The following is a 14,022-nucleotide window of genomic DNA, read 5'->3' on the forward strand; positions in this document are numbered from 1 at the left end:
CTGTTTATGCATCATAAAAAGTAAAGTGTGAAATTTAAAAGCTGAATTAAAATGTGCATATTCCCAAGAAGAAAATATGAAAAATTTATTAAAACAGCTTCAGAAGTCACTTCCTCTAAGAAATATACAATATTTTTCTTCATAGCCAAAAAATAACATACTCTAATGAAAACAAAAACTCACTAACATGTTTTATTCATTAATATCAGAGTCTTTGAAGCATATATGAAAAGTAGCTATCACATAAAATGATTTTAAGCATATTTTAAACAAACTTCACCTTCAGTAAAAAACACTATTTTCCAAAGAGAATGATTTCTCATTTTAACTAAAATTCAGTCAAAAAAATCTACCCATGAAAATAAAATACTTACTTAAAGGCAATGCATATACTCCTCTGAATATTTTTACTGATTTTTTTTGTATTCTCTCTCTGTGAGTTTTCTCTTTTCACAACTACTGCTACTATGGCAACAATCAAAAACACATTGCCATGTACTGCGCCCTTGCTCTGAGCCTGACATGGCACCAAGTAAGTGGCAAATCAGATCTCATTTTCCATTTATGTGTAAGACTGGAAGGGATGCAGAAACAGTAGGTGTCATTAAAACTAAGTATAGCTGAATAATATTCCATTGTATATGTGTACCACATCTTCTTTATCCATTTCCGTATGCTAACACATATATATGGAATCTAAAAAAAAAAAAAAAAAGGTTATGAAGAACCTAGGGACAGGACAGGAATAAAGACTCAGATGTAGAGAATGGACTTGAGGACACGGGGAGGGGGAAGGGTAAGCTGGGACGAAGTGAGAGAGTGGCATGGACATACATACACTACCAAATGTAAAATAGCTGGTGAGAAGCAGGTGCATAGCACAGGGAGATCAGCTCGGTGTTTTGTGACCACCTAGAGGGGTGGGATAGGGAAGGTGGGAGGGAGATGCAAGAGGGAGAGGATATGGGGATATATGTACATGTATAGCTGATTCACTTTGTTATACAGCAGCAACAAACACAACAGTGTAAAGCAATTATACTCCAATAAAGACGTTAAAAAAAAGTGTAAATGAGTACGAGAGATGCATATTCTGAAAGACCTTAAGTATAAGACTTACAACATAATTTGGATACATGATCCGAAAGTAGTCACTTGCCTGTTGTTATCAGATAAAGGCAGTCTGAGCTGTTGCTTTGCTCAACTCATTTGAATGTTAAAGTGATTTTTACACATATGATGGATGACAGTAGATTAAATTCTCTAGAAAGATAACTGCATTAAAATTCACCTATTTATAATCAAGGAGGATATTTTTTAATAGTTTACTAAGTCAAAGAGGCTTAATCAATGATGGTGATCATTTGGCAGTGGGCAGACAATATATCCACAGTGGAAGATCTCTAGGGAATAAAACATATGACTTTGAGTTCCATTATTATAACATATTAGATCTTTAAAAAATGTTTTGTATTTTAATGTTTTAAAGTTAAATAGAAGTTCTTTATCATGTATGAGATAAGCCCCCATTTAAAGGGAAGATGAAGCAGTAGGAAAAGTTGGAGGAAGCCCCAAAAGTGTAGACAAGAGGAAAACTCTTGTACCTCAAAGCCAGGACTTCTGATGTTTAAGATTAACCTTAGAAAGGTGATGGTTTTGTCTTTGAGCCTCTTCCTGGTCAGTTGTGGTCTCAGTCAAATAGCTGAGGGCTGACTCTGAAGTCAAGCCCAGTTCTCAAGCACAATGGTGATCTAAGGGGATGGCTTTCTCAAGATGATAAGGACCGGCAGGAAGCACACACTACAAAGGAGGGTAAAGTTGTGAAAAAAGACACAGTACAAGTGGGAAAGGAGGCCTGTGTCCAGAATGAGGTTGGAAAAGCTTTTCCAAGTCAGTCCATTGCATGCAACCATGAGATAAATGCATAGTGAAAGGGCATTAGACCCAGGGACAAAAACCCCTAGATTCTAGTGGTAGCTTCTCCTATTGAGGGTGAGTCCCTTCTTCTTTCTAATTCTCTCAATAGAACAAATATTTATCAGGCAGCAATTATGTTCAAGGCATCAGGCTGTGAACCAGAGAGTAATGTTTCTCAAGCGATGGAACGGGGACTAAGTGCTTCAGAATCTGCTGGGTCTTGTCTCAGAAATAGTGAATGGGAATCTCTGTAGATGGGTAATTCCCAGGTAATTTTTAGGCACATTGAAGTTGAAAGCCAGTTTTCAGCTAGAGAATAAAGAAACAGGTGAAGTATAGTTTGTACCTTCAAAGATATTCTGATCTAATTTCTTTTCATTTAAAAATGGCCTTTGTACCAGGTGATTTCTAAAAGCTTTCTGATACTCAGTCTATTTTCTAACAGGGTTAACATTTTACAAGGTCTCTCACTTACAAAGTATAATTTTAATTATGTGACCTGATTCTACTCAGCCAGCCATTTTGATGCCCATTGAATAAGCCACACAATTTCTTAGTTTCATATTCTTATTTGGGAACAAGTCAAAAAGTAAACAACAGTCATGAATGTTACCCTAATGATTATCAGCAGCACACAGGGAGGCATAGGATCAGTGGTGAGTGAACTACGACCTGCTTCTAACTAGCTGCATGACCTTGGGCACACAAGTATACCTCTCTAGGCCTCAGCTTTGTCCTTCTAAAATGAGGGACTGCATTACTCAGATGACAAGGTCTCTATGAACTCAAAGACAAAGTTTCTATGGCTTTATCACTATTTTTTTGTTTGTTTTTTTGCGGTACACGGGCCTCTCAACTCTGTGGCCTCTCCCGTTGCGGAGCACAGGCTCCAGACGTGCAGGCTTAGCGGCCATGGCTCACGGGCCCAGCCGCTCCGCGGCATGTGGGATCTTCCCGGACCGGAGCATGAACCCGTGTCCCCTGAATCGGCAGGCGGGCCCCCAATCACTGCGCCACCAGGGAAGCCCCGGCTTTATCACTTTTAAAATTCATGAAAAGTAACTGTGAAACACCTCTCATCTGTGAACTCATACCAGGGTCTTTGGAAATCAAAACTCATATACTGAACATTGCTCTTAGAAGGCATGTAAACTCATGTAATCCTTCCACAGGAGTCCCATTGATTGTATGAGGAAATCATCTCTTGCTTCATTTATTCCTCTCCATGGCTGTAGCAGCTGCCCTAGTTCACAGCCTTTGAATTTACTCACTTGGACCAACATAATAGCTTCCTAACTTCTATTTTTAGTCTAGGCTCACTACTCTCCTCCATACTACCGCCAGGGTCATCTTTCTGAAACACAGATATCAGGATGTTATTCACCACTTTAAATTCAGTGGTTCTCCTGTGCTTAAAGCCAAAATCCAAACATTTATAAAAAGGTCCTACAGAAGCTCCTTACCATTTGCTGCCAGTGTACTCATCCAGTCTCACTTCTGACCACGTATCTACTAGGCTTTGCATTTACCAAACAACCCCATATACTTGTTCCATGGTTTTCTCCAAATGTATTACATGTTTTCATGTTTCCCATGTTCTACTTTCTGTCTGGAATTTCTTTCATCTCCTCATCTGCCTAACAAACTTTACAGTAGTTTATAAATATCTCTGTTGTAGTAATAACTATTTTATTTTATACTTTTACATGTTTCTTCCCTGATATATTTTAAATAAATAAAGCTGGGGCTGTGTTTCACTTATTTTTGTACCTTTACGTCCTGCAATAGTGCCTCATATATAGATGTTCAAGAAATATTTGCAAATATAAATTCAGGTGACTAGAAATATCTTCAGATAAAATTTTTAAAAAGAAAAACAGGAACAACTGGTATACAAGAATAACCTTTGAATACACTTTTACATTTAAATGAACTTTTAATATAGATTATGGAAAACGTATAAGAGGTTTATATGTACACTTTGACATGAGCAGTAACAATGTAAATAAACATTGAAAAAGACATGAGATAATCACTATCATTTTAAACAATAGGCACATTGGAAAGGTCAACAGTCAGGGACAGGGCTTACAAGAGAGGCAGCTCCTACCTGTGAGATCTGCATTGGGCCACCATCCCAAGTCACAGGCTTTGCAGGTGAATTCATCTTGAACATATTCATTCTCTTTGCAGGCAGTGCAAATCCAGCAGCAACTGACTTCTCCTTTCCGTATGACCTATAACATAGCAATATTTCATATGCCTTACAGATTGTTTCTCCAGAAAGACATTTTTTTTTCAGATGAGGACTTGCTTTCAAACTATGATTTTTTTAGAAAAATAACTTTTCAAAAAATCGTATATGTCGAGGAACTTTAAATACATGGATTGGGATATACCTTATTGTACCAGAGTTTAGATGTGAATTTCAGTTCATTCCATGTTGGATTTGGAAGCTTTTCAATAATAATTTCTTTTATAAAAGGAATTAAACAGCTGAATTGTATCATTATGTATATTAATATGTATTAATAATTCTTAGAAAAGTAAAAATACATTTTTCTTTTTATATTGTTATAAGTTCCCTGATTTGTATTTTCATAATGTCTAATATGCTGTTAATCCCATCCATTAAAAAATTATTTCTAATATACTTTGGTTTTCATTGTATAAATTCTATTTTATGTTCTTATATTTCCATGTGTCTTCTAGTGATATGCATGTTTTCTTTTAAATCCTTTCATATGTATTTACAGTAGGTATTTTAATTTGACTTCTAATTCCATCATCAATATAATATCTGGGACTGTTTCTATTGCTTGCTTTCCCTTCAGGTAATGTGTCATATTTTCTTGCTTTGTCACCTGTCTAAAATTTTTTAACCAGATGCCGGACATAAGGTGTAGAGTGCTGGATTTTTTTCTTGAAGTAGTATTGGCCTTTGTTCCAGAAGGCAGCTAAGTCACCTGTGACTCAGTTTGAGTCTTGTTTTTCATTTTTTAGGGCAAGTCTAGAATAGTCCCTACTCTAGGAATAGTTTAGCCTCATTATAAACTATGACTGTGCTAGGATCTCTACTTAACTCTTTGTGTATTCAGCAAAGTGTCTCCACTAGGGCTTGTAGAAACTGGGACAATTCTTGGCCTTGTGTGACCTCTGGGAATCCAGCTCTCCACTAATTGTTCTTTACCTGGACATTCTGAATTCTACCCTGCCAATACAGATTCAGTCAAACACTCATGAAAACTCATATGCCAACTTCTGGGACTCTTTTTCTGTATAGATCCATCCTCTTCCTTCCTCTGCACTACAAATTCTGGCTGCCTTGGGCTTCTTAAACTCTGATTTCTGTCTTCTTAAATTATCAAGATAGCCAAGCTCTGTTTGTGTTCTTTCTCACTAAACAACAACTAGGAAATTGCCTCCAGACAGAAAGCCAGAGTGATTTTAGGGTTCACCTTGTTTGTTTCCTTTCAATTCCTTGAATTCAAGGTCATGCACTGTTTTCCAATGTCTGAACATAGTTATTTCATATACTGTGTCAAGTTTTCTGGTTGTTTACAGCAGAAGACAAAATCTGTACTCTGTTACTCCCTCATGGCTAGAAACAGAGGTCCTTCCCTAACACATTAGACATAATCAAATGTTCTCATATGTAAAGTCAGAAATTAAACTGTAAATATTGCCATACCTTAAAATCATACAAACTCTATCTTTTGTGAAAATAAAATTATCTTCTTGCAAATCAGGTCGAAATTTATACCACTATTTTAGAATTACATGAAAAATATCAAATAACATTATATTTTCAGAAACTGTAAAAGCTTTCCTTTTTCTTCTTTTACTTTCAAATAACTTTAGAAAGTAGACTCAGATTAAGTCTTTTTGAAAAATTCACACCTATCCTTAGAATAAGCATGAGAAATCTATATTCCAAATTAAAAATTTTTCTAAGTGCCATGAGAAAAATTGAATAAATGAGTACTGCTTTTTACTTTAATGAGTATAAGAAGTACAAAATAGTGTATATCTTTTCAGTCAGCTTTATCTTTTTCCTAACTATAAAATGAATACTATGAATGAGACAATTTCAAAAGATAATAATGCTAAACAATTTATTTATGCAGAATGACTGGTGAAAGGTAGATCCTATGAGTAACTGGCACATGGGAAGTATTTAAGATTAGGGTTTGAATGACTGAATAAATTAATGAATAAGTGATTGGCTTATACCTCTAATAAATAATGAAAAAGGAACTGCTCAAATGGAGTTATTTTTTTATTACTTCTTTTTCAGCCACCAAATATGTGCACTTTTGCCATACAATGTCTAAAATATGGGATTTGTCTTTTCTATCTCTCAGCCACCCCTCTAGACTCAGAAAGCTGAATTCTGGTCCCTGTCTCCTAGTCATATAATGTGCCTCTAATTACTTCTCACTCCAGAGTTACATGCACACAGCTGCCAAGATCATCTTGATGGCCCATGGGCTCCTCAAGAGAAGGGAATCATGCCATACTTTCATTGTTTTCAGATCATAGTCATCAATAAATGTACCAAGAACACACAGTAGCTGGCCAATGAACGAGTGTTGAGTTGAATCTTTTTTAAAAATGTAATTCGGCCACTCAAGGAATGTCAGTGTCTCCCTTTTCTAATACCTTTGAAGTATAAGCTCTTTGGTGAGTCATTCACTTAGTCCCTGGTCCTTGTTTCTGCACCTAAGTTTGACTGTTAATAATCTCTTACATAAGTCTGCCAAACAAGGAAGAGCAGCCTCTGTGCCATCCCCTGCTTACATCCTCATTAATGTCCACATAATTGTTTGTTTTGGAGGGAGGTTTCAAGTAGGGCAGATACATCATCTAATTTGCTTTCCATCTGACTTGCTTTCTACAAGGATTATTATGGCTGCTGTTTAGAGAATAGATTTTAAGAAGGACAAAAGAGAGAGAGTGTGTGTGTTGTTTAATCCATGGCTTTAACATGCAACAATAAAGAAATAAATATATTTTAATAAAAGAAAGGATATTCCTTTCCATTTAGAATATCACCTTTCCTCCATCAGCCCATCTATGTCACTACTTTCGAGTCCTGACACATGCTCCAGGAAGTATTTCTGGTACAGTGAGCCCTTTGAAACACTACCTTATTTGGAATTCTCTATAATTAAAATATACTTGGTATTTTATTACCACAAGTTAGTTAGCTTTTGTCCTCTAATTTTTTCCCATGTATATGGTAGATATGTTTCATTCAGATACTTTAAAAAATTTCTTAAATTATTGTCTCTATGTTTTAATCTCCTCCATATCACAGGTATTGATATTTTAAATTATTTTTATACTAACGGATATTTCTTTTGCATGGAGTATACACTCAATAACTGAATAATGTATTGTCTCATTTTTGTTACCGTAAAACACTTTTTATGACAGCTCTGAGTCATGATAAGAGATTTGATATTTCTCTGAAATTGCCCTTGAAAGACCAAGACTTCCCAAGACACGTCCTGTGTACATGGTGCTCTGTTTATTGTTAGTAAGACTAGATGACCTGCTGCTTCACACAAGGTTATGATTCAATTCCATATACACTGTAGGAGTCTTAAAGTATCTATGACATAGGAAATCAAGTGTTAAATTTACAACTACATTTCTGAAGTAACTTGAAATGGATTTTTTAAATATAGGCTTTGTTTAGAAAAAGGACAAAAGAAAGAAAACAACATCAAGAGAATATAATGAAGGAAAAGTAATGATAAATCAAAAGAAAGAGAGAAATTTGCTTCAGAAGGGAAATGCCTGGAAGACTAAACAGAATAAAGACACTGGTCCTACCTGATTAGGACTGTAGGAAAATCAGCTGAGGGAGAGAAGGGCTAGTCCTACCCTCCTGTGTCCCCATGGCACCCAGCATGAGAGTTTGGGCAACAATGGACTCTAATTGCTGATACAAATTTTTCCAGCTACACTATGAGTTCCTCAAAGGAAGGGGCCATGTTTAAGTTTCTTTTGCATTCACAGTGCTAGCATAGTTATTGGTACATATTAATTTTTCAATAATTACTCAATAATGTATGTGAAAGAAAAGAGGGAAATAATATGGAATATTACATAAACAAAAGAAATGAAAATGAAGAATTCAAAGAGAATAAAAAATAGGAGGAAATTGAAGAGAGCCTTGAAAGAATTATAGAAAAATATCAGTTTAAGAAAATCCCTACATAATAATTTATTACAGGGGAAATGTAACAAAAATCATATGCGAATAGAAAATGATCACAAAAATGGACATACATTGAACGAGACCATGTGCAAGGCCCTCTGTACAGAACTACACTAAACCTCACAACCACTCCACATAGTGAAGTTAATTATTTACATTTTGCAGATGAAGAAACAGCTGCAGAGAGGATCAGTAAGTTGTGCAAACCTCAGACACATTATCACCAGTTATTTTCAAGAACTAAGCTCTTCCTTGTGTAAAAACAGCTGTCAGAATGATGACATGTTATGCTGAGAACCAAATTATATCTCAGAAGTTGGCAGATATATATTTACTTAACCAACATTTATTTAGTGGCCCAGTGTGCCAGACATGGTGCTATGCATGGGGACAAATAAATGAAAAGACCTGATGATCACTGAGGTTAAGAAGCTCCAAATCTGACATAATGTAATACGTATACTGCTAGAAGGAGGAATGAAATGCCTATGCAGGGCATATGCATTCAATCATTCATCCATTCATTCATTCACATTATGCATTCATAATCTGTGAATAAAACAGATCATATCCCCATCCTTGAGGAGTGCCATCCTAGAAAAGGGCTTTGAGAAAACTACAGCAAGAAAGAGGAATAGGGTTCAGGGCAGGGACCAAGGTGAGACAAGCCTAGTGCCTAGGGACCAGACTTAAAGAGGCCCTTAAAACCCTCAGTGTTGTGCACATGCCCACCCTGCACTTGCAGGATCTTGATGGGGGGCAACTTTAGGGTCTGTGCCCTAAGTTTATCTAGTGGAAGAGAGTTCTAGGCAGTGGGATCAGCTAAAGAAAAGACCCAGAAGTAAGAGTCCAAAGTGTACTCATGCTATTGCCTTCCTTCTCTACGTGTGTTATACTTCAATAAATATTTACTTAAAAAAGAAAATGAGGCCTGCTTTGGCCACCGCCACCTGCAAGACACAACAGCTCTGCTGTGTTCCTTCTCCGTCCGGTGTCATGTGATGCAGCAGCAGGTCCTATCGGCACCTGTCCCCAAAAGTGGCAGACAAGCTAGATCTGAGGCTAAGGGGATCACCAAAAAGTTCAGTAACCAGGAGACCATCTTAAACACTGGTCAAATCATGAGAGGTGAAGGTGTAGGTATTACTCAGAGTGGTTGTGAATAAATTAATGATGATTCCATAGAATTTCTCCTTATGACCAGTGCTTGCAAAGTTTTCTCTCATCCAGAGACACTATAATGATTTCATGCTTTCGCATACATAATAAAATACAAAAAGGAACCCAGTATTTTGTTTTCAACTTTTTTCAAAATTTTAGCCAGTATGTTTTTAGTAGCTGGGGCAGATCACATCATCATTATGTAATCATAAGCTTCTCAGAAAAGGAATTTTGATATTCCTCTGGACAACATTGTTGAGAACCTGTCATCCTGCAGTGGAATTTAGAAAATATTACATAATGAAGGAACTATGTCATTGTTTCATTGGTTGCCAAAATGGTTGCATTAACTATGAACAAGTTAAATGGGTAGTTTGTTTTGATTCACAAAAAGGGGAAGTTGAGGGGAACAGGACAGCTGTGGTTGATGATGTTATTGCTAACTTTCTTAGCTGGTCTTATGGCCATGTGAGACTTGAACTTATTCGTAGAAGACAAAAGCTGAGGTATGAAGTTTCATGATATCTGCACCTCATGTTCAGATGGCTCAGGGAAAAAATAGTTAACCCAATTCTGAAATATATAGTTTGTAAAAATATGTGTATCTGGGCTTTTCTCCACATATATAGGGTGTATTTTACTATATGACAATATGGCATGTGTAATGAAGAGCCATTTATGATATGGTCTCCATAATTCTATCTTGATAGGCCAGGTGAGAAGGGGGGAAGTAGTGATTTCAACTTTCCATGCCTAAACTCCCAGACTCAAACCATCATCTTGGAGTAAAGAATCCAAAAACGAACTAAACGGAAGAAAAAACTGGAAGAGAAGAGAGGGGAAAAGAAATAATAGGAGGCGAATGAAAGCAATCCCCGGGACCCTTTCCCTGGGATTCTCTGCTGGTTTCCCCATCTTTGTCAGACTCTCCCGACCAGCTTCACTAATATTTATTGCCTGCTTAGTTCTAGATTCTGTTCCCTCAGCAATTTTAAAGTGGATCTCTATTTATAATTTTGTTGTAAACTATTAAGAAAATCAGCTTTAGCAATGGAAACTTGCATTTGTAGGAAATATGCCAGTTCATATAATGAAAGATGGTTGAACAACATGTGGCTGTGGGTTGATAAGAGCTTTGGACTGGCTCCAAGCTCAGCTCGGCATTTCTTAACCACTAGCTGAGAAAGCTTGGGGCAAGTGATTCAAGCCCTCTGGGCCTCTGACTTCTTGTCTATAAAATGGGGTGATAATATCTGCTTTAAAAGGGTTGTTTTAAGGAATAATTGAGACAATGTCATCCATTCTTGTACTTGCACAAGAATATGCTTGATAAATGTTAGTTCCCAATCTCTATTGCCTCCCTTCTCCTTTCTTTCACTGTCTCCTCCTTGCCTTCCCACCCCTTCTTACCTCTTTCCTGCCTTCCCCACACCAAGGAAAATAGCAGCAGGCTTGGTGTGGGAGACCAATACAAGTGCCAGGCCCTTGCTGTTTGCTTGCAGATCCATTGTCCATATTTTACGTGCTGCCTCAAATTCTTTTTGCCTGACCTGTCTCTTAGGCCCTTGGCCCCTGGCTCTGGAGGGTTCTGGATGCTTCTGCAACTCCTACCTCAGAGCCTACCACTACTGTGTCATCTTCTGGCATCTCCAGGTGACTCTCTCTCCCCTGGAGGAGACACTGAGTTCTAGAACTGCCTCCTTGGCAATTCAGCAGAGCAGGAGCCCAGACCAGACTGTGTAAGACCCACAGAGACTTCTCCCCCTGCTGCTTCCAAACTCAAAGAAGGTCCACATAGCAGGACATGGACACTGGCTTCCCCAGCACCTGCCTAAAGGGGTCAGATGACGTCACTTCCTGTGAGCAAACGCTGACCACAGAAAGCAGAAAATAGAATGACAGGAGTGCATACATTTTTCTCCCTTCCTTGTTCCAACAGACAGTCCGAGCAGCCTGTCCAGAGACCTCCGTGAGGCTGAGCTGTGCTCAGTGAGGCAGCGTCCTGCTCAGTGATGCTTCACCTTAGTGGTAGAGGTGTTCCGCCATGCTTCCATGCCTCCCTTCCCTTTTCCTCTCACTTCTGCTTCCCTGGGATTGTATCTCCCAGTAATGCATTCGCACTTAACCTTGCTTAGCTTTCAGGGTTCAAGGGAACCTGAGCTAAGTATCTGCGCACTACATTGCTCAGGCTCTCTTTCCAGCGTCTCCTCCATATGGTTGGCAGAATGGAAGAACCTAATGGGAGACTGAAGGGCCGGAGAGAGGAGAAGCCTCGTATCAAGGTATCCTCCCCTCCCACCTCAGGAGGTGTCTCAGGTAGTATCTGTGACCTTCCCTGTGTCCCTCTAGCCCAGAGGTGGGAATGATTCCTGTTGTTGCTCATCTCTGAGTTGCCTCATTTCCCCCTTTTACTTTTATAACCAGTTTTGTACCTTAAATTTCCTCTGTTGAACCACCTGGCATGGGTTCTTTCTTTCCTGACTGAAACCTGACTAATATAAGACACAACAATAAAAGTGTGATTTTATTTACCACTGTTTGTGGTATGACTGAAATCAATTTCTCCTCCATAAAATATTATACTTATAATATATTATATTTATATTTCTAAAATCAATAACATAAGAAAACTGGACTTTTAACTACTTCAAAGGAAATTACCGTAAGAAAGTTTTATGGGTTATCACAAAAGAAGTCAAATGGTTATTTCGACATTTTAAGTGGCATTTGATATTTAAACTGAATAAGCCTTTCCTAAAGGTTATGTTTCTCAGTTAATACAAGGGCAAGCCCTACAATCACCTTTTAAGTTGCTTCCCTCTAGTCTCTGTAGTGGCTACTGAGAGACCTGGCTCTGCATCCTGAACCTGGTAGATGGCAAACTGATGATGTAAGAATATAAATGCTATTATTTGGTAAATGGGATTCAGATTTCCTTTGTTTCCATACCTCCCATGGTGCTTATGGGAAACAAACGAACATCCCCCCTCACCTCCACTCCAGGTGCTATTGAGAACAGGCATACCTTTATCCTGCAGGTTACACAATATTATGAAAATTGGACCCCAAGAGATTTGCATTTATAGCAAGTGCTGTGTAATGGCTCAGCAAAGATTTCTGGGATCTCCTTCGATAACACTGCATGGATGTAATGCAAATGTGATGCCAGAAATACTTCAGCATCTAGCTTAGAGATGCATGCAGACAGCCTTTCCTCTGAACTTGGGGGTGGGGGAAAGTCTATCTTCTGGAGTATACAAATGGGACTACACATGGCATGTAAGCTCCCATTCATGGCCTGCCAGCAGTCAGAGTAACAGGAGGGAAGTCTGAAAGGGAGCTGGAGGGCAGAGCATCTTTAGATTGATTCGTTTTCTCTTGCCAGGGTTGTATTTGTTTGTTTGTTTGTTTGTTTTTCTTATACTCTGAATAACCAAACTGTGTAGTTTCATAAACTTTTTCACAGCAGTTGTCTGCCCTAAAGATTCAATGCTGCCACCCATGCTGGGGAGGGGGTCTGAGATGAACACGTGACACCCTTTGGGTCACAGAAGAGCATAAAGCCCAGGGCTTCTGGGCTGTCCCAACCATAGGACTTCAGGTCTCCCTGGTTTTCCTTACAATCCAGAGAAGATAACTAACCCAGAATCCAGTGGTCTGGCATCCTGTGGTAAGAGTCAAGGACAAGTTTTAGGCCTCTCAATTTTAGAGGATATATTCCTAATACCAGCAGACAGCCCCATGTGAAACATTCCATCTGGATAAGAATCAGAAATGGACTCTTGGGGAGAAGCAGCATTGACGTATGGCTCATACACAATGGTTTGGCTGGAGTCATTCTTACACTACTGAAATGCTTCTGTACTGGTTGGAAACTAATGGTGTCTCTCCAAGCCCCCTGATTGCCCCATACTACCCTATCCATGTAAGATTCCTCACCTAAATCTTCCCATGATCCAACAACTCAAGGATTAACCGTGGGCATGGCAGGAGGCCTCTAGCACCCTGTCATAGCACTAAAATGGAGTTCATTCTGATTGGTTGGTTATCATGACAATTATTAAATATTTTTAATATCACACCTGCAGAGAAGGCAGTGACATTTGCAACTAGGGTGAGTTGCCTCAGAAGTTTTTTTCACACTCAAAGTGACTGATTCTACTGAGAGTTTGAGTCCACCCAGACAGCTCTTCTCAGCTGCTAAAAGATGTTGTAGGTTCCAGATCTTCCACATTCTTTGATCAGTAGTGATAAAGCTTTTCCAGCTGCTGTACCAGCACTAGTAGACTCTTGCCCTAAAGGCCCCTAAGTATACTTCTCAGGGCCTCTCCCTTGCATGGCTGGTTCTATGGCTCCTGCGAATGGCACAGCAGCGTGGCCACGTGGCAAGAGAGCAGGAGCCTCACACAGTATACATTCCAGCCCCAGCTGTGCTTTTTGACATTTACTTGACAGCCTGTCTCCTCCCAGAGATGAATCACAGAAAATTAGAGATGGGAAAGACCTATTAGGTCATTTAAGCCACACTCCTGCCAGTTCACAATCACTCCCTTACGCTCCATTTCCTAGTGCGTCAGCCAGTTTGGTTTTTAAATAGCATGGGATTCAGAGAGTGCTCTTTCCATGTCTTCTTCACCAAGAATTCTCTCTACTCCATTCAGCCAAATGCCCAGTATATGAGGTTTATTTACTCTAGTTTTAAGTATACAGTAATA

At 38.7% G+C, this 14,022-nt stretch overlaps 1 protein-coding gene across 2 annotated transcripts in view; it reads right to left on the minus strand.

Moving 5' to 3' along the window:
• Nucleotides 1-14,022, minus strand: part of GRM1 (glutamate metabotropic receptor 1) — a gene marked incomplete at both ends in the record, with an annotated part of 356,568 nt that overhangs the window by 45,146 nt on the left and 297,400 nt on the right. For both annotated transcript variants that reach the window (XM_082633883.1, XM_082633884.1), the window contains one exon: nt 4,028-4,154. In XM_082633883.1, coding sequence (XP_082490009.1) covers nt 4,028-4,154 — 127 coding nt within the window. The remainder of the gene's footprint in view (nt 1-4,027; nt 4,155-14,022) is intronic.

The sequence above is a fragment of the Mesoplodon mirus genome (genome assembly GCF_964341445.2).
Source record: "Mesoplodon mirus genome assembly, chromosome: 10".
In the NCBI taxonomy this organism is placed as follows: Eukaryota; Metazoa; Chordata; class Mammalia; order Artiodactyla; family Ziphiidae; genus Mesoplodon; species Mesoplodon mirus.